At 46.7% G+C, this 22,680-nt stretch overlaps 1 protein-coding gene and 2 pseudogenes across 1 annotated transcript; all 3 read left to right on the forward strand.

The window, feature by feature from the left end:
- Positions 1 to 16,141, forward strand: part of LOC147982450 (uncharacterized) — a 33,654-nt pseudogene extending 17,513 nt beyond the window's left edge.
- On the forward strand, positions 473 to 10,535 carry LOC147982451 (uncharacterized; annotated as a pseudogene).
- LOC147982452 (uncharacterized) lies at positions 10,635 to 15,203 on the forward strand. Its single transcript, XM_087545771.1, has 3 exons — positions 10,635 to 10,773; positions 10,867 to 11,085; positions 15,064 to 15,203. Exons 1-3 carry the CDS (start codon positions 10,635 to 10,637, stop codon positions 15,201 to 15,203), a joined length of 498 nt encoding a protein of 165 aa, XP_087401897.1.
- Positions 16,142 to 22,680: the final 6,539 nt, after the last annotated feature.

Here is a 22,680-nt window from a genome sequence, read left to right on the forward strand (position 1 = left end):
GCAGGTGCGGGACCACCTGCTCTTGCGTGGTTTCATGGATGGCTATCGGTGGCAAGGTGATGAAGATGACTACGAAGTCATCCATGGGGGCCGGGCAAGAAATGAGGAAGGGCAGCAAGACAACCACCGCGGCTCGGGCGGGCGAGAAGACGAAGAATCCCCAGGAGATGATCACAACGGTGATGCTGTACACAGTCATCATGTAGAAGATGCAGGACATGATGATGAGGAAGATGCCGGAGCAGACGACGGGCATGATCATGAAGATGATGATGCCGGCGGAGCAGACGACGCTGGACCATCGATGGGCTGGGTGCAGGACCCTCATATTCAAGAGCTGCTTCTCAAGCAGACGGATTACGCAAGAGCTGCCGCCCGAGAGAAAGCCAAGATGGATCAACTTGAGTTAGACGCGGTTACTCCATTGTATGAAGGATGCAGGCCCGAGGATACCCGCCTGAAAGTAACGCTCATGGCTCTGGAGATGAAGGTAAAACACAAAATGACCGACGCATGCTTCGACGAGAACATGTCATTCTGGCACGAACGTCTTCCCAAGGGGAACAAGTGCCCAACCAGTTTGGAGGAGGCGAAGAAAATCGTGTGTCCTCTGGATTTACCACACGTGAAATACCATGTGTGCATGAACAATTGCATCGTTTATCAGGACGAGCACGCGAAGTCTACCATATGTCCGGTGTGCGGCGTCACTCGATACAAGAAGAGGAAGAAAGCTCCTTGAAAAGTGGTGTGGTACTTTCCGATCACTCCTCGTCTGCAGCGGTATTTCGCGGACCCTAAGGTAGCAAAGCTCCTGCGTTGGCACGCGGATAGGGAGGAGAAGAAGCGAGAAGATGACGCAAATGATCCGGAGATAGATAAAAAAGACAAGATGCTGAGTCACCCTAAGGATGCGAGCCAGTGGCAAGCGTTGAACTTCGAAGACCCAGAATTTGGGAACGATCCAAGGAACATCGTGCTGGGCGCGAGCACCGATGGAGTCAATCCGTTTGGCAGCCAGAGAAGCACACATAGCACCTGGCCTGTGTTTGTGTGGATGTACAACCTTCCCCCCTGGTTGTGCATGAAGAGGAAGTACATTCACATGAGTATGCTAATTGAAGGACCGAAACAACCAGGGAACGGCATCAATCTGTATCTGGGGCTGTTGAAAGAGGAGCTTGACACGCTGTGGAAAACGCCAGCCAATACGTGGGACGCCGCAGAGAAAGAATATTTCCCTATGAGAGCCGCGCTGCTCACGACGGTGCACGACTATCTCGGTTACGGATATGTCGCAGGGCAGGTGGTCCACGGATTTTCTGGATGCGTCAGGTGCATGCATGACACAACGTATCGCCAGCTAGATAGAGATCCCGGGTCTTCGAAAACCGTGTTCATGGGACATCGAAGGTGGCTTCGCGACGATGACCCGTGGAGAAAACGCAAGGATCTATTCGATGGTGAAACCGAACCCCGAGGATGCCCGCGTACGAGGAGCGGCGAGGAAATAGACGAGCTGTTGAAAAATTGGAAAGACTGCCCACTGTCGGGAAAGAAGCAAAAGGCGCCAGAGCCGGGAAAGAAGCGAAAGGCGCCAGAGCCGCTGCTGAAGGTATGGAAAACGAGGTCTGTTTTCTGGGACTTGCCGTACTGGAAGATCCACCGTGTGCCTCACAGCCTTGATGTCATGCATATCACGAAGAACGTGTGCGAGAGTCTGCTTGGTACACTGCTCAACATGCCAGAAAGGACCAAGGATGGGCTGAAAGCAAGGGCAGACATGAAATCAATGGGCATCAGGCAGGAGCTTCACGCTATATATGATGATGATGATGATGGTGATGATGAGGTGAAGCAGGACACGGAAAGTCGTCGCAAAGGCAAAAAGGCCAAGAAGACCGGAAATGACTACCCTCCCGCGTGCTTCACTCTAAGTCAGGAGGAGATCGAGCCGTTTTTCACCTGCCTCGTAGGAGTAAAACTTCCTTACGGTTATGCGGGGAAGATAAGAAGATACCTAGACCCAGCGAAGCAGAAGTTCAGCGGGATGAAGTCTCACGACTGTCACGTGCTGATGACGCAGATACTTCCAGTTGCAATCCGTGGGATCATGGACGCGCACGTCCGTGAAACCCTATTTGGCCTATGCAACTTTTTCGACGTCATCTCTCGGAAGTCTGTTGGCGTGAGGCAACTCAGAAGGCTACAGGAAGAGATCGTGGTGATACTATGCGAGCTTGAGATGTACATCCTGCCCGCATTCTTCGACGTTATGGTGCATCTGCTGGTCCATATCGTGGACGATATCATCCAACTCGGGCCGACGTTCCTGCACAACATGATGCCGTTCGAAAGGATGAATGGTGTCATCAAAGGATACGTTCGCAACATGTCACGTCCAGAGGGAAGCATAGCCAGGGGCTTTCTGACCGAAGAGTGCATCTCCTACTGCACGAGTTATCTAGGCATCGAGAACCCCGTTGGTCTGCCCGTCAACAGGCACCTCGGCAGGCTCGCTGGATGGGGTCACCGTGAGGGTCGTCGCGAAATGCATGTCGACTTCGAGGGTCGACTCGCCGACTTTGAAATAGCAAACCTAGTCGCGCTACAACACATATACGTGGTCGATCCTTGGGTGGTAGAGCACAAAACCTTTATTAAGAAGACGTACAATGACCGAGGCCAACAGAGGATGGACGGAGATATACTCAAAGAGCACAACTCATGTTTCACGCGTTGGTTCAAGCAGAAGCTTCTGTCGTACCCTTTACATGAGGATTCTTCCGCGGAAGAACAACTCATATTCGCCTTGTCACAGGGCACCGAGCACAAGCTGATGACCTATGAGGCGTACGATATCAACGGCTACACATTCTACACCGAGGCCAAGGACATGAAGAGCGATGGTTATCAGAACTCCGGGGTAACGATGGAATCCTACACCGGTAACGACAAGGACAGATACTACGGAAGGATCGAGGAGATCTGGGAGCTGAGCTACGCTGGAGAGAAGGTCCCGATGTTCCGTGTCAGATGGGCCAAGAGCGTCCTAAAACAAGACCGGTATTTCACCACCATGGTTATACCCGAAGCCAAATCCAAGACCGCGGGCGCAAACGTCACCGCGAAAAATGAGCCATGGGTACTGGCTTCCCAAGTGGACCAATGCTTCTTCATTACCGACCCGTCAAAGCCCAGTCGTGTTGTCGTGAGGAGAGGCAAAAGGAAGATAATCGGAATGGATGGAGTATCAATGAGCAAGACTTCGACAAGTACGGCGACCCGAGGATCGAACATGACGACGATGATGAAGTAGCAGCATACACCACAAGAAGAAGCAGGACCACCCTACCTAAAGGATGTCCGTTTCACAGAAGAACTCCATTTGCGAAAAAGAAGGGCAAGAAGATTGTGAACAGATAGCTAGCTAAGATCGATTGTATTTAAATCATAGCCTTCATTTCTCGATTGTATTTCATGGGCACTTTTTGAACTATCATGAATATTTTTAAATTTCATGGACAGTCGATCTCGATCCCCCTCCATCTTGATCGCTATCCAACCTCGCCAGATCCGGTCCCCCTGGCCGCCGAGCACCCCCCGGTCCACCGGCCGCCGCCGCCGACCCCCCGCACCCTCGATTCCCCTACTCAACCGCCGCCGCCGACCCCCCGCACCCCTCCCCTACTCAACCGCTGCCGCCGACCCCCCGCACCCCGCGCACCCTCCCCCGCTCCACCGGCATTACTGTTTGATGATATTTTTAAAAAAATTATTACTGTCTTATAAAAAAAATATTACTATTACTGTCTTATAAAAAAAATATTACTGTTATGATTTAAAAAAGTTTACAAAACTATTACTGTCTTATAAAAAAATACTAACGGCGCACCACGGTGAGGTGCGCCATTAGTATGGATGTACTTATGGCGCACCGAGGGGTGGTGCACCATTAGTATTGTGCCATTGCTATAAGAAAAAAACTACTAATGGCGCACCACGGTGTGGTGCGCCATTAGTATGGATGTACTTATGGCGCACTGAAGGGTGGTGTGCCATTAGTATTGTGCCGCCCCCATCCATATTTCCTCCCCGGCCCAAATTAACCTATCCCCTCTCTCTCCCTCGCCCTCGCCCTCGATCCCCTTCCCCTCTCCTCTCCCGACGCCGCTGCCCCGCCGCCTCGACGCTGCCCCGCCACCCCGACGCCGCTGCCCCGCCGCCTCGACGCGACCCCGCCGCCCGGACGCCGCCCCGTCCACACCACCGTCGCCGGAGCACCACCACCACCCGGACCTCGTCCCCGACATCCTCCCCGCGCCCCACTGCCCTATCCCTATGGCCCCCGTGAGCTCCCCCTCCTCCTCTCCCCCTCTCCCCCTCTCCCCCTCTCCCAGTGCGTAGTGCGTAGGTTCGGATCGTAGTGGTGCCCAGTGCGTAGGAGGGTTGTAGCATTGGCCTCCTTTCCAATTGGTGTAGTTATTGAATTTCGTACTCGCATCTGCTCTTGTTGGTGGCAACAGGAGCCCGGGGTTTTGTTGCTAATTTGCTTTCTTTGCGCAAGAAGCGCAGGGTTCCCTGTCATCGGGTTCTCCAAGTCGCGCGTCTGGCTGTCGTTCTTGGTCAAAAGTCTTTCTTTGTGCGTTCTTGGGTCTTGGCTCTAGGAAAAGCTTTTTGCTTGTCCAAGTTCTTGCTGTTCGTAGAGAGATGGGTGGGATCTTCGAATTTGACCAATATTTTGCTCTGATAGTTGTTGTTATAATAGGCTAAATTGGAGGTTCTATTTTCCCCTGCACCATGAAGCCTCATGATCCTCCACCCTCCTCCCCTTGTTTAATTGTTGATAAGTAAAAGATGATCTGAGGGTGTACTAGTATAACGCATACTGCATATAGACTGCATGCAAATGTACCTGCCATTTCCTCTGAAATTTGCCTGCAATTTGATCAACATTTCAGTGCAATAAATTTCAATATTTCCATCTAAGTATCCTTGCTCGGCTTCTGGTGTTTTTATTGCTATAGGATTACTAAATGGGATCTTCTAGGATGTTATTTGTTGTTCAAAAAACTGAAAATGTAGCAGTTGTGACTGAATATCCAATCTAGTGGATAGTAGTGGAATGCTAGTTTAGCTGGTTTGTTGCTGTGTAGGATCTTTATTGAAGCATATGTAGAGTCAGTGTACACGATGGTCTTGTTCGGGAATGAAACTGAGTTACCCTGTTATGTCTATCTTCGGAAGAGGCTCGTTTTTCTTCTGATATGCAGAGATTCATTGGTTTCTACGGTTTCAAAAAAAATTCTAGATGGTGATCCTCCTAGTTTTGTATCCTGATAGGCTTTGGTCATCCTCTTCATGTGAAGAGAACTAAATAATAATGCATTTGATTAAATCTGCGACAAATATGATATGGCTAGTTTGCTATACCTGCAGCAACCCTAGATGGATATGCATCTAGCCTTTTCCCTCATTATTTCGGTCGTGCGTTGTCATGTGGCATGTTGGTCTCCATTTTGTTTTTTTATTTGTTGTGGATAAATTTTAGCTATATATCTGTAGCGCAAACTGAGTCGACAGCTGGCCGCCGGGTTTCTATGCTGCTGCTGCAAGTTTGTAGCCATGCTCAAACTGATGTCTTTTTTGTCTAGTTTGTGAAGAGGGGGGCGTTGTTCGCCGTAAATGATTTGTTTACTAGGTTCATTTTTGTGAATGCAACTATGTTTCTAAAATGTGGTGATAATCTTATCTTAGCTGTATTTCTGAACTGGTAGCTAAGTGTATTACTTGTGATGATGCTGCTGCTGCTGTTGTACTACTTGTGATGATGTTGCTGCTTTACTACTTGTGATGCTGCTGCTAGTTGTGATTTTGTCAAGTGATGCTGCTGCTACTTGTGATCTTCTAAAATGACCCCTTTCTCCTGAAACGTTGATTAATTTCCGTTTCGGTTGAGAAATGGGGCACTCCTAGGTCAAGAAAATTAGCAAAGGTCATGCCCAATTTTCTTGACCTAGAAGGTGCCCGATTCTCAACCGAAATAAAAATTAATTTGCTTTAGTGGTACCACAGCATCATGCAACAGTGCCTTCAAGATCCAAGGCAATATCACAAACATCATAGGCAATTTGACCAAACTCACAACCTTGTATCTTTGCAGCAACCAACTTTCTAGACACACCCCTCAAGAACTAGGTTACCCTGAGAACGTGGACTTGGACCTTAGCAACAACACACTAACAGGTTCTATCCCAAAACACCTAGGCAATATCACAAACATCTCTTAATTGTTCCTTGACAATAACCAACTTTTTGGCGACATTCCTCGAGAATTAGGTTATTTGGTCAACTTAGAGATCTTGTTCCTTGACAATAACCAACTTTTGACCAAACTTTGTTCCTATTTAGAGAGAAACATGGCCAACAACGATGAGGCCGGGGGTTCGGGCGTCAAGGCATTCTGGGTGCGGATTCCGGAGATTGTCCAAGAGTAAGTGCAACAACAACTCGGAGCGACGATAACCGCCATTGTGCCTACCTTGATCCAGGGGATTAGTGCGTGGATTGCGGGCGGCCAACAGGGGCCGCCCCCGATTCCTAGCTTCATGGCCAGCAACTCGCAGAACGCGATGGCGGGGCCATTGGTGTCTCCGGCGGAGGCGGCATTGGTGTCTCCGACGCCGGCACGGGAGCTTAATGCACCCGGGTGTACGTCGGCCGGCACCTCTGCAGCAAGCGGCCCCTCCGTCAACTGCACGCCCGCCGTTGGTGGTGCCTCGACATTAGCCGAGCTCGACGCCATCATCACGGTAACTAATTAAGCCTCTCTCGGCCGAGGACTTCATCTCCTTGCCTTTGACTGGGCATCCCTGACGCCCTACATGTTTTCGCAGGGCGCCGCCGATGTTCCGTGCACCCTCCTGCACTTCGTGAACAACGAGTTGGTCGATGTCGCCAAGGGAAAAATCGTTCAACCGGGCAACCCCTTGTTCCATGGTACCCAGATGCCACCCAACTTGTTTAGGGTTCAACTTGTTCGGGTGCTGCCAGGCTGCGATGAGTTGTTACCTCCGATTCGACCCGTCGGGGCCGACGATGATGACGTGATGACCCTCAGCGCCTGCCTGAGCTGGCCCCTGCTTTGGCCGAAGAGCCAGATTCGTTTGGGGGCGGGGGACACCACCCCAAAGACAACACCGCCAGTCGTGCCGGCGCCAAGTCGGCCCCATGGCAAGACCGCCGCAACGGTGCCGGACATCCCTATGCCACTGGATCCAAACATGCATATGGCACAGGATTAGAACGACGACGACGATACATTTGCCAACGTCGATCAGTACTTTGCCGATCATGGGTACGGTGGCGACTTCATGGGGCCTCCTTCTCAAGAACCCAACCCAACAAAAGACGTGCGCGATCTAGCTGGTACCGCGGAGAAGCCAAGTTGCAACAGGCGTCGTCTGCAGTTCAGCTCTCAGGAGACGCCTCCAGCTGCCGACTTCACCGAGCCTCAGATAGGCGAGGTGCGAAATATGATCAGCCCCAACACACTCAAGAAGGCGGTCTGTGAGCAGAACTCGGTCCCATTACAGGAGAAGAAGAAGGCACGCAAAAGAAAGACTAACAAGGGTGCGGGCCAGCCGGCACCGAGTACGATCCATGCTCAGGACGGGCCACCTTCACCTGAGGGTATCTCGAGGAGGGTGCATGTGGCGGGTAGGCCGATGCTACCGAGAAATATGCTCGATGCTGCAACCGGTGCTATGCGGAGTCTGCATGACAGTGTTCTTTCTTTGGAGAAGCGGCGTCTCGGAGAGAAGGATGTGGCATACCCGGTTTTCGCGGCCAAGGTGCCAGAGGGCAAGGGCTTTGTGGATAACTCCATCGGGGGTACGATCGTCCTGCGGTTTGATGACATCCACGCTATGTTGAACCTTCATCCGCTGCACTACACCTTCGTTCGGCTATTTTCGCTGAGTATGGAGATGCGGATCATTCGCGATAAGACCCCGGACATCGTGATAGTCGACCCCTTCTACATGCGTGCCAAGATCTTGGGCAGCGCTGGGGACCGGCAAGTCGCGAGTTCTTACCTCGAAGGCGTCATTCTGGCAAACCAAGATAAGGATAACTTCCTCGTGCCTTACTTTCCCGAGTAAGTCCTCCCCTCAACCGCCCCGTAACATATGAATTCTTAGATTTCGATCGTTTTTCTTTTAACATTCCGTGTTTTCTGCAGTGACACACATTGCACGCTCATCCTCCTAAGCCCCAAATATTCCATGGCCATGCATTTCGACCCGGACCATCAGTCGAACATAGACTACACAAATGTCAAGAAGGTTCTTGATGATGTTCTCCCCGGCTACGTCAAATCTGGAGGCACCTTCACCAGGCCTATTCGTAAGTATGGCAAGCACGTGTTCTCCCACAATACGACGTTTTGCTGCGTCAAGCAGCCGCCTGGCGGTCAGAAGGGTGCCTACTACGCCATCCATCACATGCGGGCGATCGTACGGGACCATCATCAACTTCTGCTACCGAGTAGACTCAAAGATTGGGCCGTGAGCGTGTCGGCAATCCAGGACGCGGACATCAGACAAGAATTCTTTCGCATCCAGTCGGAGTTTGCAGAAATCATCCATCAAGATGTCCTTGGTACCGCGGGGCAGTTCTACCTCAGAAATCAACCGTCCAACAGTGACATCGACACAATCCTACAAATGCAAGCTGACAACGCCCGTTCTTTCATGACTCCCATGATAGACGGCGGCTTCATCCATGCTCCGGTCCCTTGAGTCGAGTCGAAAGCAGTGATGTTGTGTCTAGTTCTGAAACATCGATTGGCTCATGTTGTAATTAAACTTTAATGAACTTGTAGTATGTCTCTTTTGTTTCGAGGGTTGTTCAACTTAAGATGTAATAGATGCTATTAATGTCTTGCTTTTTCTCTTCCGATCGTTCTGTTGCATACTTATATATTGCTTATGTATTGTCTGTGAATTGTTACTAACGTTTCGTTTGGCTACTGCATAGCGATGCCGTGGTATGTCGTGTACAATGGTAAGGTTCCCGGAGTCTACGACGACTGGGAGGAGTGTTGGAGACAAGTTCACCGATTTAGCGGTAACAGTTACAAAGGGTACACCACTAGGGCCGAGGCCGAATCTAGATACGCCCGCTATCTAGCGGGAGAGGGGAGGGAGCGTTGGAGGAACCGGATGAAGACGAGTTTCATCGTGATGATGCTCATCGTGATGACCACAGCTCTCTTCTATGTGATGGTAGTTTAGATGATCGATATCGACTTGTAATGTGAAGACAAACTCGCGGTCTCGAGACTTGTAATATAATGTTCTATCTTTGTTTGGTCTTTTCAATTCGGAAACTAATATGATGACTTGTATTCGGAGACTAAAATGATGAATTGTATTCAGAGACTAATCTTCTATTGTATTCGATGAATCTGTTGTTGATGTGTGCTGTCTATATTTTGTCCAATTATACATTTTGTAACCTGTGCAAAAAACAGAAAATAAAAAAATAAAAAAACCTAATATTCATACTGATGGCGCATCACATCATAATGCGCCATTAGTATGTCAAAGGATACTAATGGCGCATCACTAAACAGTGCGCCATTAGTATGCCGAAGTTACTAATGGCGCATCTTGCTGTCGTGCGCCATTAGTATGCCAAAGCACCTGGGTATACATGGCCCCCTGGGAGGCATACTAATGGCGCACTGTTGTATATACTAATGGCGCATCTGAGGTGCGCCATTAGTATACCAGATACTAATGGCGCACCAGTGGTGCGCCATTAGTAAAATATACTAATGGCGTGCTACTAATGGCGAACCACTAATGCGCCATTAATGGCCAAATTAGGTGCGCCATTAGTAGGCCTTTTCCTAGTAGTGTGAGCAGGAATTCAATGCTATATTTGCCAAGAAACCTGGGAAAAAGAAATGGCGCTGTACGGCCCGCTCTATTGGCCTTGCTCAATATGTGATGCGCTTCTCTAATGCTAGTGAAGTAGAGAGAGCATGTTGTTATGAGAAAAGCTTGCCTCTGAAAGAGGGGACTATTGTGGTCTGTATTACTCCTTGGACTACTTCGATTGGAGCTAAAGGCATCATGGAAAAAGCCTGGGTTAGGGTGCGTAACAATCCTATAGAGAAAAGATGCACTAAACATATAGCTTATGCTGGGGCTCTAGTGGGAATTACATTGGAAGTTGATGAGTCTACTGTCCATAAACCTGAATATGCTACAATCCTTCTTGGTTGTAGAGATGTTGAGAAAATTCCCCCTTCGGCTGAAGGAATGCTGGGAGAACAATATTATGATTTCTTCTATGAGGTTGAAAAAGTTGTGACTATGGGTGCTGAGAAAAGCCAATCTTACACTGCTGTTGATAGCAGTCCATCTCCATCCTTCCCCAAGAAAGCGAGGATGGATTCATATCCTGCTTCTTCTATGGGGCAGGGGGAAACGAGTACATCTATGATTGGTAACTTCTCCTCTTAGAATTATGATAAGGGTATGCAGAGGCTACCTGCTGTAGCTGAAAGTGAAGAAGAAGAGGAAAGTGATGAAGGTAACAATATGGAGCTACTGATTGAAACTATGGCCAGAGAACATGCAGATGAGAAAATGTCTTATTGTGGCTCTCAATCTGGTACAGTATCGTGTGAGAATGTTTCTGATGAACCGGATGTGGAAGAGATGACTCATTCTCCCAGTAATGAGATCAGTATACATAAAGGTGCTTGGGGGATGATCACTCCTATTCCACCCTCACCTCTGTTTGTCTGTCATGATGTGAATGCTCATGGGAACACATTTCCTCCCTTGTCAGACTATGTGGTTTGGCCTTCCCTTCCTCATATTGTGCCTCTTGAGGAGGGATCCATGGAAGGAGGAGAGAACTGTAGTGTCTATACAGTTGAATCTCTTTCTGGATCACCAATTCATGACAGCATGATCCACGAAGAGGATGTTCCACGTAGACAGAAGCAGAAGCTGGAGATTGTGGGAGATGTGGCGGCAAACAGGATGAGGAAGCGTAACTTGGAAGGTATGAATATGCCCAATTCGAAAAATCAGTTCTGTGCTTTGTCTGATTCTGCCATTATATTGTGTGCGTCTTTGATGGGAGTGCAAATCCCTGATGATGACTTTGCAACTGTTGATATCTTGCGTGAATTAGAACTTTCTAGAAATCTGTTGCATGTCAAAAATATTGATACTAACCTATAGAATATAACCATCAACGATGGGTTGGGTAATGATGTGCCCCTCTCTTTAACATGGGATGATGATAGTAGAGATATTGAGGAACCTTTTATCCTGGTTCAGTCTAAAAAAAAGAAAAATCAACGCAGGAAATCAGTGGTGGTGTTATCTCCTAATAAGTCCAGTAGACCTGTGACTAGAAGTCAACAGAAAAAAGGGGTGAGTAGGGCTGCTATGGACCCTGGCAGACCTACCAGAGTGAGAGATAAACTCGAACGATATAGATGAAAGGGGTTTTTGGAATTGTAGGGGGGTGGGTAAAAAAGGCATGTCTACCTGCCTCATTGACATGATGAATGCCAATGAACTAGATTTTATTGGGCTTCAGGAGACTATGAAGAAGTCTTATAATCCTGCCTTTTTTAGGCAAATTGACCCGAATCATAAATTTCATTGGGAATGGTCTTAATAAGGAGAAATTTGATATCCTTATGACCAAGTGTGGTAAATACATCCTACAATTGAACTTGTTCGATAAGAACAAAAATTGTAGCTGGGCATTGATGATTGTGTATGGTGCTGCACATGATGAACAGAAACCCGAGTTCATTGATGAACTGTCATCAATTTGTCATAGTACTAGCATGCCATATCTGGTCGGGGGAGACTTTAACATCATTCGACATAGTGGGGAGAAAAACAAAAAAAACATCTATGTCCCACTTCTCGGAGGTGTTTAATTCTGTTATACACTTGGCTTGGGTTGAGGGAGATTTATATGACTGGTGGTTGTTATACTTGGTCCAATAAGCAAGACAACCCAACTTTGGAAAAATTGGATAGGGTTCTTATGTCTCCTGATTGGGAGGATTTATATCCTCTCGCTTCTGTTCATAAGCTGGTCAAGGAACTATCAGACCACAATCCTTTGTTGTTAGATGGTGGGAGATCCTCTAGAACACCAGGTAACAGATGCTTTAACTTTCATAACGCTTGGCTCAGCAATCCAGATTTCCTTCCTCTGGTTTCTGAGATTTGGTCTAGGCTAGTATACACTATAAACCCTATTGATTCCTGAAATAATAAGCTGAAGAGGATTAAGAAATTTCTTAAGGGATGGGGGTCCAATTTGTTTGGGAACAATAAGATCAGAAAGAATATCATCAAGCTCGAGCTTCAGGAACTTGAAAAGCTTGAGGAGGTTGATGGTCTATGCGGGGATGCATACACTAGGAAGTTGGAAATTTTAGTAGAGCTTAATAAGATGTATGTTGAGGAAGAGCTTCACTGGCACCAGTTTTCTAATGAGAGGTGGCTTTTGAAAGGAGATAATAACACTGATTTTTTCCATAAAGTAGCTAATGGTCGTCGTAGGAAAAACTCCATGATCTCCCTGGAGTGTGGGTCCACTATTATTGAAGGGACCAAAAACCTACTCGCTCATGCTACTGAATATTATAAAGCCTTATTTGGACCAGCTCCTGGAAATATTTGCCAGATCGATGCAACATTGTTGTCTCAGGAAGAGATGATTACCCCTGATGATAATGAGGACTTGACTCGACCTTTTTCTTTGGAAGAGATCAAAAAAGCTCTATTTGACATGAAATCTAATCCTGCCCCGGCCCAGATGATATTCCTGTTGAGTTTTATCAACATTGTTGGGATGTTGTAGCTCATGATCTCCTATGCCTGTTTGAATAGTTTCATGAAGGCAAGTTGGATGTGCAACGACTTAACTATGGCATCATAACTTTGCTGCCTAAGTCGACTGATGCTAATAGAATCCAGTAGTATAGGCCCATTTGTCTATTACGCTGCCCATACAAACTACTCACCAAAGCCATGGATATTAGAGCTAGCAAATATGCTCATAAGCTGTTTAGTATTCAACAGAATGCTTTCATTAAGGGGAGGCACATAGTTGATGGAATCCTATGACTACATGAGGTTTTGCATTATACCCATATCAAAAAGCAAGTGGGGGTGGTTCTTAAGCTTGATTTTGAGAAAGCCTATGACAAAGTCAATTGGGACTTTTTGCTTGATTGTCATAGGAAACGTGGGTTTAATTCTAAGTGGTGCGGGTGGGTCTCTCAAATCCTAAAAAATGGCACGGTTAGTGTCAAGATCAATGATGAGGTGGGACCATATATTCAAAGTGCTAAGGGAGTGAGACAGGGGGATCCTCACTCCCCTTTCTTGTTTAATCTTGCAGCTGATTGCCTGACTAAAATGGTGCTTACAGCTCAAAAGAATGGTCTCATTAAAGGGTTAGCTGCTAATCTTATTAAGGAAGGTGTTGTCATCCTGCAATACGCGGATGACACGGTGTTTTGTTTCAAACATGATGTTGACAAAGCTGTAAATATCAAACTCTTGCTATATCTCTTTGAACTTATGTCTGGGCGTAAGATCAATTTTGAGAAGAGTGAGATTTTTAGTATCGGGGGGGGGGGGGGGGTGGGGGGGAGGGGATAATGATACTGATTTGGTTTATGCTAACATGTTTGGATGCCAAGTGGGCACACTTCCTATGAAATATCTGGGAGTTCCTGTTACTTACTCTGCTCTCAAGAATGCGGATCTAGATTTCCTTGATGGTAAAATGATCAAAAAGCTTGATGCCTGGGTAGCTTATGCGGCATCTTCTGGAGCCAGGCTGACTCTGTTAGGGTCCAGTTTGGATGGGATTCCTTCTTTCCTTATGTCAATGTTCCTTTTCAATAAATCTTTTATTGAGAAGTTGGATAAACATCGCAGACGTTTCTTTTGGAGGAGAAAAAAATAAGAAACATGGGTACCACATGGTTAAGTGGACGAGAGTATGTCGATCTAAAAAAATTGGGGGACTAGGGATTAAAGATCTTCATAAACAAAATATTGCCCTACTCGCTAAATGGTGGTGGAAATTAGAAACGGGTGATGGGTTATGGCAGCGTATAGTAAGAGCTAGATATTTCAGGAATAAAACAGTGGCTAACATTCGGAGTCGCTTCTCGGACTCCCCCTGCTGGAAAGCCATTATGAAGGTCAAGGAATCATATATGATGGGTAGAAAAATTAAGATCGAAAGTGGAAACCTTACTAGGGTCTGGTATGACCCTTGGGTTGAGAATATTGCGCTGAAAGATCGTTTTCCTGATTTATTTAGTATATGCCATGAACAGGAATGCACTGTTGCATCCTGGGCTGCAAGCAATTATGATCTTGGCTTCAGACGTAGACTGGTTGTGGTGTTGGGCGAGCAGTGGGCTTGGATGGTTATGGAAGCTAAAAAACTGTCGTTGAACGACTCCCCAGATAAGATTCTATGGGCCCTTGGCAGTAAAGGGAAATTTGCTACTAAATCCTTATATGAATGGTTGGAAAGGAACCTATCAGGTCCTAACTATAAGATGGTGTGGAAAGCACCCATTTCCGCTGAAGATTAAGATTTTCCTTTGGCAGCTGTTTCAGAATGCAGTTCTTACTCGTGATAACATGCGTATTAGGAACTGGCCTGGAAATCCCATGTGCTCCTTCTGTACTAATGTTGAAACGGCAAATCATTTGTTCTTTACCTGCCCACTTGCTCGTTCGGTGTGGGGGGTGCTGGGCATGACGGCCGGGGCATCCTGCTACCCTCGTTCTCTTTGGCAAAGCTTTGCTTGGCTTTATAAGTTTTTCCCGGGTGGGAAGCATCTTTATATGATGATCATTGCTGCAATATGTTGGGGGATTTGGACTCTCCGCAATAAAGTTACATTTGATAAACATGTTGTTCGTTCTCCTCTGGAGGCTGTTTTCACTGCCTGCTCGTTTATGTTGTATTGGGCAGGTTTGCTGAAGGAAGAAGAAAAGGTGAGGCTCCAGGCCGGAGTGAAGAGGTTGGCTCACGCGGCTGCTGCGCTGGCGGACAGATCTCTCCCTCGAGGCAGACCTCTCTTAGGAGACAGAGATGGGATCCAGATTGGTTAGGTGTGATCGGCGCTTGGTCCTTTGCTCTCCGTTTCCCACTGGGGTTTGATACCCGCTGGATTTATGTCTCCTGGTAGCGGTTCGCTTAGTCACAGAAGTTTACTAGCGGTTTCTTCCTGGGACCTTTGTTTTGTTGGGCTGTGGCTTGTGAGTGTCATCAGGTTTTCGCCCCATGGCGGATGGTCCGTTCAAGGGTCATCCTGCGGTGGGTTTCCTGATGATGCGCCAACTCGCTCCCCCCTTTTCAGTCTCATTATTACTCAAGGTTTTATCTTCGTCTATTAGGTGTAGTAGCTCGATTCTAAGAACTTGGATACAGACTGATGTATTTCCGTTGATTGCGAAATTAATGGAAAGGGGTTGTGAGCCCGGTTGGAAAATATGCTATTGATGTAATGGTTGCATCAAGCTAATATACCGTGGGAGAGTTTAACCTGGAAGTGTGCATAAGCCTTCTCAAATTCGTTTTTTATAACAAAAATCCTTATGTTGACCTTATCATGAGATAAATACAATTCAACCGTACATCTGCTAATATGCCATTGATTTTTCTCTGCCAGGAAATCAGTGAGGGGTCACCGAAGCAGCAACAACAGATAGCCACAACAAATTCTAATCCTCCAAGACACACCATTCCCATTGAGAGACATCGTGTGCCCTGTTTTAGGGTGATGGTGTGCAATCTACCTCTTACAGTGAAGAGCAGTCAGCTACGACTCTTTTTCAGCGAGCACGGTAAAGTGTACAGTGCTGAGGTGATCTGCTATAAGAAGACCAGGGCCTCACAGGGTATTGGTTATGTGACCATAGAGACGATACATTCCCATCAGGAAGATGCTCTGGCTTCTCTCAGTAAACTGGTTTTGGATGGATGCCGTCTTGAAGTTAGCTTGATTAAAGAGGGGCAGCCACCACAACGTCGGCGTCAGCGCAGATAGATGTAAGAACTTGGATTTTCATTTTGATCATTATTATAAAAGTGAATATACATGGATTGTGCACGTTTGTATGTGTTGCTTCTCCTAGATCGCCTTAGCTTATTAGTATTTTTCAATGTAGTGATAGATCCAGCTAGCTAGGTTAGTAATCCTTTATGTCACAAGTCAAACTTTTAAAATTTGACTACGAAAAATTATTTATATTGGAAAATTGAAAATCATATATACAGATTTGTCGTGAATACTAGGATTATCTTGATTTTATAAATATATTAGTAAGAACAGATTTGCTAATTCTCATCTAGTGTGAATTAGTTAGAGCACATCTAACCCTGAATCATATGATCCTTTTGCTCCAAGATTCACGTTTTGAGAATCAGTGGCCATCGCCTAGTGCACGCGCTCTCGCCCATGTGCATCGTTTCATTGGCCTTTTTTAAGTTTTTGTTTGGGTCGCGTGGGCTGGTGGGTCACACAGGCGTGTCATAAATCTCCTGAGGGTTTTGACTTCCCCCCGCATTCCATTCCCCCAATCCTTCTCCACTCCTCAAGGCATCGGATTTGCGGCCAGGGTCTAGTGCTGTAACGGATCGGAGGGCCGGTGGCGGGTCACCGATGATACTGCATTGGCGAGCGCCGTCGTACCATCCTATCCCCCGCTTGTGCACTTGTGTATTGTATGTTCTCTTAGTTGTATCACATCAGTGAACGACTTATGCTAGCTTTGTGTGTTGTTTGTGTGTGGATAATATACTAGTTCTTGTGAATGTTTCTTTGTGCTATTCAATATTCAAAATTTGTAGGGTTATATCAACCCCTTCTGTTGAAACATTTCTTGTGATGAAATGGTAAAAAATGGCGACCTCTTCTATGTGCTTCCATCAGTTTTTTCCAGTGTTTTTCATTTTCAGATACCATGCATGGGTCAATACTAATAAGTTAATTTTCCGTGCTAGGTTAGAATGATATTTTTGTGGGTGAGATTTTTTTTGTTTGCACAATCATAATATACAACAATGACTATTAGTTATTTTTTCCTGTGCTATTCATCTGTTTTTTGGTCATCTTATCCTGGATTTTTTTACATGCCCAAACAGGTTGTGTGGAATAATTTCCGCAGAACTATTTTCTGAGTTAATTATTTTATTGTATTCGGCGACTAATTATGGTAATTTGGAATAAATAAACAGGGTGACTACAAAAATTATTGATATCAACTATTTTGGCTTGTTTAATGTCCACTCCCTCCAAAATTTGTTCGACCAACCTTAGTTCAAAGCTGCAACACTTATTTTGGATCGGATGGAGTACCTTATATTTTGAAATATGCTTATTCTTTATTTTACTATGAGATATTTATGTACTAGAGTTGTACTTAGGAATTTATTATAACAAAGTACTCCCTGTTTCTTAAAATAAGCGTCTCAACTTTTGGATAACTTTTTATTAGATTTGTATTAAAGTTGAGATACTTATTTTGGGAAGGAGGCCGGGATTAGAAACTAGAAGCACACCACGCGTGTTGCCGCTGGAATTATTATGAATTTGATGAAAATTTGGCTGGTACGTAAATCAAAGTGAGACGGTGAACTCTAAGGAATAGCAGAGGATTTTTTTTGTATGGTGCAAAGGTGTATTCAAACATGCCATATTCTGAATGTATGAGATGAATTGCAAACTAATCTTGAAAAATCTTGAATGTGTAAGGACCTAATAATGCATATTTATATCTATTACCTAATAATAATAAAGGGGCTATTGCTTTTGACAGTATGTCACCGAAATTGTCCCCAAAATTGCAAAATATTAGCCATCGATGCCACCTTTTTTTGAGGGTAAACTAGGGGCTTTTATTCAGAGTTCAAAACAAACGGAATACAAGCAATATCCGGACGAACCCCTAGCCACACATGGCGACCCACCGCCAGAGACACAGCTCCTTTAGCTAGCAAATGGGTCTCAAAATTATTTTCCCTATGCTCAAAACGGAACTCAACAGAAGAAAATAAGTTTTTACTAAACTGAATCTCCCTAAGAATATGAGCATACCCCGGAGACCCTCCTCTCTTTATGTTTGAAATAACTTCTAGGCAATCTGAGGCAATCACCAAGTCTTGTAAATGAAGATCTTGCACAAGGGCCAGTGCTTCACAGCATGCTTTTGCCTCCAGGCTAGATGTATCAGACAAGCCTTCAAAAACTAATGCCGATGACCCGAGATAATTCCCGTCCTTGTCCCTGCAGACCACTGCCGCTGCACCTTTCTCCCCTAGGGTAGACAGAAGCCATCGCAGTTGAATTTTGCAGCAAACTCTGGTGGTGGCAGCCATGTATTTGCCCTGGGTCGAATAGCCCGTCCAAAGTGATTAGTTGGCATGCAATTAGAAGCAATATCCAGCTCCTCCAAATACCTTTTGATGAAACACATGGTTGACAACGGGCTCTGAAACTCCTCATCATGTATCGCTTTACGTCGCGCCCACCAGATAGCCCACATGGTCACCAAAACTCGAGAAAGATTGTCTTGGGTTGTTGATTCAAAAAGCCAAAACAGCCATAACTTAGCATCTTCATTCTGGTTCGATAGCACATGCTCCAGCAAAGACTCGTCTCCCAATGCCCAAATACACCTAGCCATGCGGCAGCTCAGCAGTGAATGTCGCCACGTATCCTCAACCGCACCACATATGGAGCACGCCGGGTTATCTGCCATGTTGCGCTTGTGTCGAACTAGGCCTGTAGGGAGCGAAGCGTGGGCAAGTCTCCAAACGAAAATGCGTATTTTTGACGGGACCTTCACCTTCCACAACTGTGACCATGAATGCTTGTCCGCTGTGATGTTAGAATGGCCTGGCGGATGCTCGAGCCAATCTTCCCTCTGAGTTTTAACTGCACAGATCATCCTATACACTGATCGGACAGAAAACACACCGCATCTGTCATAGTGCCAAGCCCAGAAGTCTTCCTGCATCCTAGAGCTGATTGGTATGTTGAGGATTACCTCTACATTCGCTGCAAATTGATCCTCTAGCATTTGCTTGTCCCAAGTGCGTGTAGCTGGATTGATGAGGTCAGAGACCAGAACCGGAGGGTTAGCTGATCGAGCGCTTATAGGGCGAAGCTTATAGTCCCTCGGCATCCAAATTTCTTCCCAGATGCGGGTGCTAGACCCTGTGCCAATCCTTTTGATCAGTCCCAAAGACAACACATCTCTGCCTTCCAGTAAAGATCGCCAAACTTGGGAGGGAGATGATCCCAAAGTCGCGTCTAGTATACTGGTATTTGGGTAGTAGCGGGCTTTTAGCACACGCGCACTAAGAGTATCTGGCTCTTGTAGCAACCTCCAAACTTGGCGAGCAAGAAGTGCCAAGTTGAAAAGCTCCACATCCCTAAAACCCAAACCGCCCATAAACTTTGGTTTAGACATTGTTGCCCATGATACCCAGGCTGGTTTCCTTTGGCAATTTTTACCCCCCCCCCCCCACCACCACCAAATTTTCCGGATAATTCTGTTTATATGCTCACAAAGCCCACGGGGTAACTTAAAGCAGGCCATCAAATACGTAGGGATGGATTGGACCACTGATTTAATTAAAACTTCTTTACCTCCAGCTGACAGACACTTCTCCATCCACCCTTGAACACGCTTCCAAATTCTGTCCTTTAGATATTTGAAAGACCCCTCTTTTGCTCTCCCCACATCCGAAGGCAAACCAAGATATTTTTCTGACAAGGACTCATTTTGAACCTCGAGAGTATTTTTGATTGTGCCCCTTCTGGGTTCAGGGACACCCTTGCTAAAGAAAATGGAGGATTTGTCCACATTTATCCTCTGGCCCGAAGCATTACAGTATGTGGTAAGGATCTCCTTCACTCGAGTAGCACTAACATCAGTAGCCTCAAAAAAGAGGAGGCTATCATCGGCGAAAAGTAGGTGGTTTACTAGAGGGGCCCCCGGAGCAACAGAAATCCCCCTCACCGCTCCTCCTGCCTATAGCAGACACGATAGACCCTCCGCTGCGAGCAAGAACAGATATGGCGATATAGGGTCCCCCTGTCGCAGGCCACGGGAGGGTTTGAAAGCATCCAAAATTCCACCATTGAACAAGACCGAGAACGAAACCGATGATACACACCTCATATCGGTATCTGTGAATCTTGGGCTAAAGCCCATCTTGAGCATAACTGCTTTCAGATAAGACCACTCCAGGCGGTCATAGGCCTTCATCATATCCAATTTTAACGCGCAAAATCTGTTACCCTTCACCCTCCTGGTTTTCATATAATGCAAACACTCATAAGCTGTGATGAAATTATCTGTAATGAGACGTCCGGGGACAAAAGCTGATTGCTCTTCAGAGAGGACCTCGGGGAGAATAGTTTTCAGCCTGTTTGCTAAGACCTTTGAGGCAATCTTGTAGATTACGTTGCAAAGACTTATGGGTCGAAATTGTCCTACAACTTTTGGACTAGCTATCTTGGGAATCAAAAGAATGAACGTGTTGTTTATCTCCTCCGGTGAATCCACTCCTTCAAGCACTCGAATTATCATCCTCTTGACTTCATCACCACATAAATCCCAATGCTTCTGAAAAAAATGAGCCGGGAAACCGTCCGGTCCAGGGGCCTTCATAGGGAACATTTGAAACAGTGCGTCCTTAACTTCTTCTTTGCTATAAGTGGCGTTGAGACGTGCATTCATGTTACCATCCACACACATAGGGATATGGGACAGAACTTCCTCCATGCCAATGGTGCCCTCAGACGTGTATAGATTAGCATAAAACTCCATAGCCATACCCTCTAACTCATGTCGTTCCGTGCACACAGAACCATTGCTTCGAGACAACTGAGTGATCAAGTTTTTCGAACGGCGGGCACTTGCTTTCTTTTGAAAAAACTTCGTATTGCTGTCCCCCTCAGACAACCAAGTGATGCGACAGCGCTGTCTTGCCATGATCTCCTCTCTGTACGCTAGCTCGACCATGAGATGTTCTACTTTCTTCTCTTCTTGGCTCGGCCCCGTACGTAACGGATCTGCACGCAAAAAGGCTAGTTGCCTTCGGAGTGAACGTAGTTCTTCGCGCACAGAACCAAAGGTATGTCTGCCCCAACGCGATAACGAAACTGCAACTGTGTTGAGCTTGTTAGCCAGGTCAGACACGGACCCAGCCGGTCCCTCTCCGTTCCACGCATCTGCAACTGCGTCCTTAAAGCTGTCGTGTGTCTCCCAAGCACACTCGTATCGGAACGGCATCCTTTTCTCCCATCTAGGATTAACACTCTCGAGCTCACTCATCAACAGAATGGGACTGTGGTCACTTTTTGCCGCTGTCATGTGCTCCACACTAGCAAAAGGAAAGAGGCTCGACCAAGAAGGCGAAGCCAAAACCCTGTCCAGCCTGACCCTGCAAAACTGTCCACCCGTAACTCTTTTTTCAAAGGTCCAATCAAGGTCCTTATACCCTAAATCTGCCAGGCCACACACATCCACTGCTTCCCTAAACCCCGCGATTTGAGAGCTATCGCGAGTGTTTGGTCCCATCTGCTCCTCTTGACAGAGAATTTCATTGAAATCACCAACACAAACCCATGGCAGTGTGCTCTCTCCTCGTAGCCTTTTCATCGTTTCCCACGTTTTATATCTCAGGCTCCTGTTGGCCTCACCATAGAAACATGTAAGGCGCCACTGATCAACACCTGGTTGAGAGATCCAGGAGTCTATATGATACTGTGAAAAATTCTTTATTGTTAACTGAACATCTGCTTTCTAGAAAATACAAAGCCCACCACTTCTTCCGCTGCTAGCTAATGCAAAACTACCTTGAAAACCTAAAGAAACCGCCAAACCCTCCACTCGGTTCTTCGCTATTTGGGTCTCCACAATGCAAAGTACCGACGACGCACTAGCCTCCACTAGGTCGCGGAGCTCGCGTACTGTCGCAGGATCGCCAATCACACGATAGTTCCAGCACAAGGTTCTCATCAGGCCCGGCGGTCCTCCTCAACGGAGGCCGCCTCTTCTATGTTAACAACCACGTTTCCCTCCTCTCCTTCCTGACGCCTCCTCTTAACAATTGGGATCTTCTCCAGGGTGGAGATCACAGCACTTGCACTTGCTGATGATGTCGCTCCTTCTATCATCAGAACAGTACCAACCACTCTTCTAGCTAAGTTATTGAGCTGCTGACCCCTGATGTTAACTGAACCGTCTGCTGCAACCAATCTCTTTCGAGCTCCCTTGTCATCTCCTCCACCATACCCACCATCCACACCGTCTACCTCCATCCGCTGTGCTTCACCAGTGAAACCCCACCCTTCTGGACCTCCTCTCCCTCTTCCTCCCATCGGGCCTCTGCCCCCCTACCTCCTCTATCGCTTCTGCCTGCATCTCTCCCTCCACCTCTCCCTCCTCCATCTCCTCTACCTCGACCCCCTAACCCCTGAGCTGATGGCACCTCTGGCTCCCATAGCAACCACTCACCCCACTCAAAAGTGTTTGGGTCATGCACCCCATCGCCACACTCATCCGCTAGGTG

This window comes from Triticum urartu, chromosome 3A, assembly GCF_056163025.1.
Source record: "Triticum urartu cultivar PI428250 chromosome 3A, HENAU_Tu73, whole genome shotgun sequence".
Classification (NCBI taxonomy): domain Eukaryota; kingdom Viridiplantae; phylum Streptophyta; class Magnoliopsida; order Poales; family Poaceae; genus Triticum; species Triticum urartu.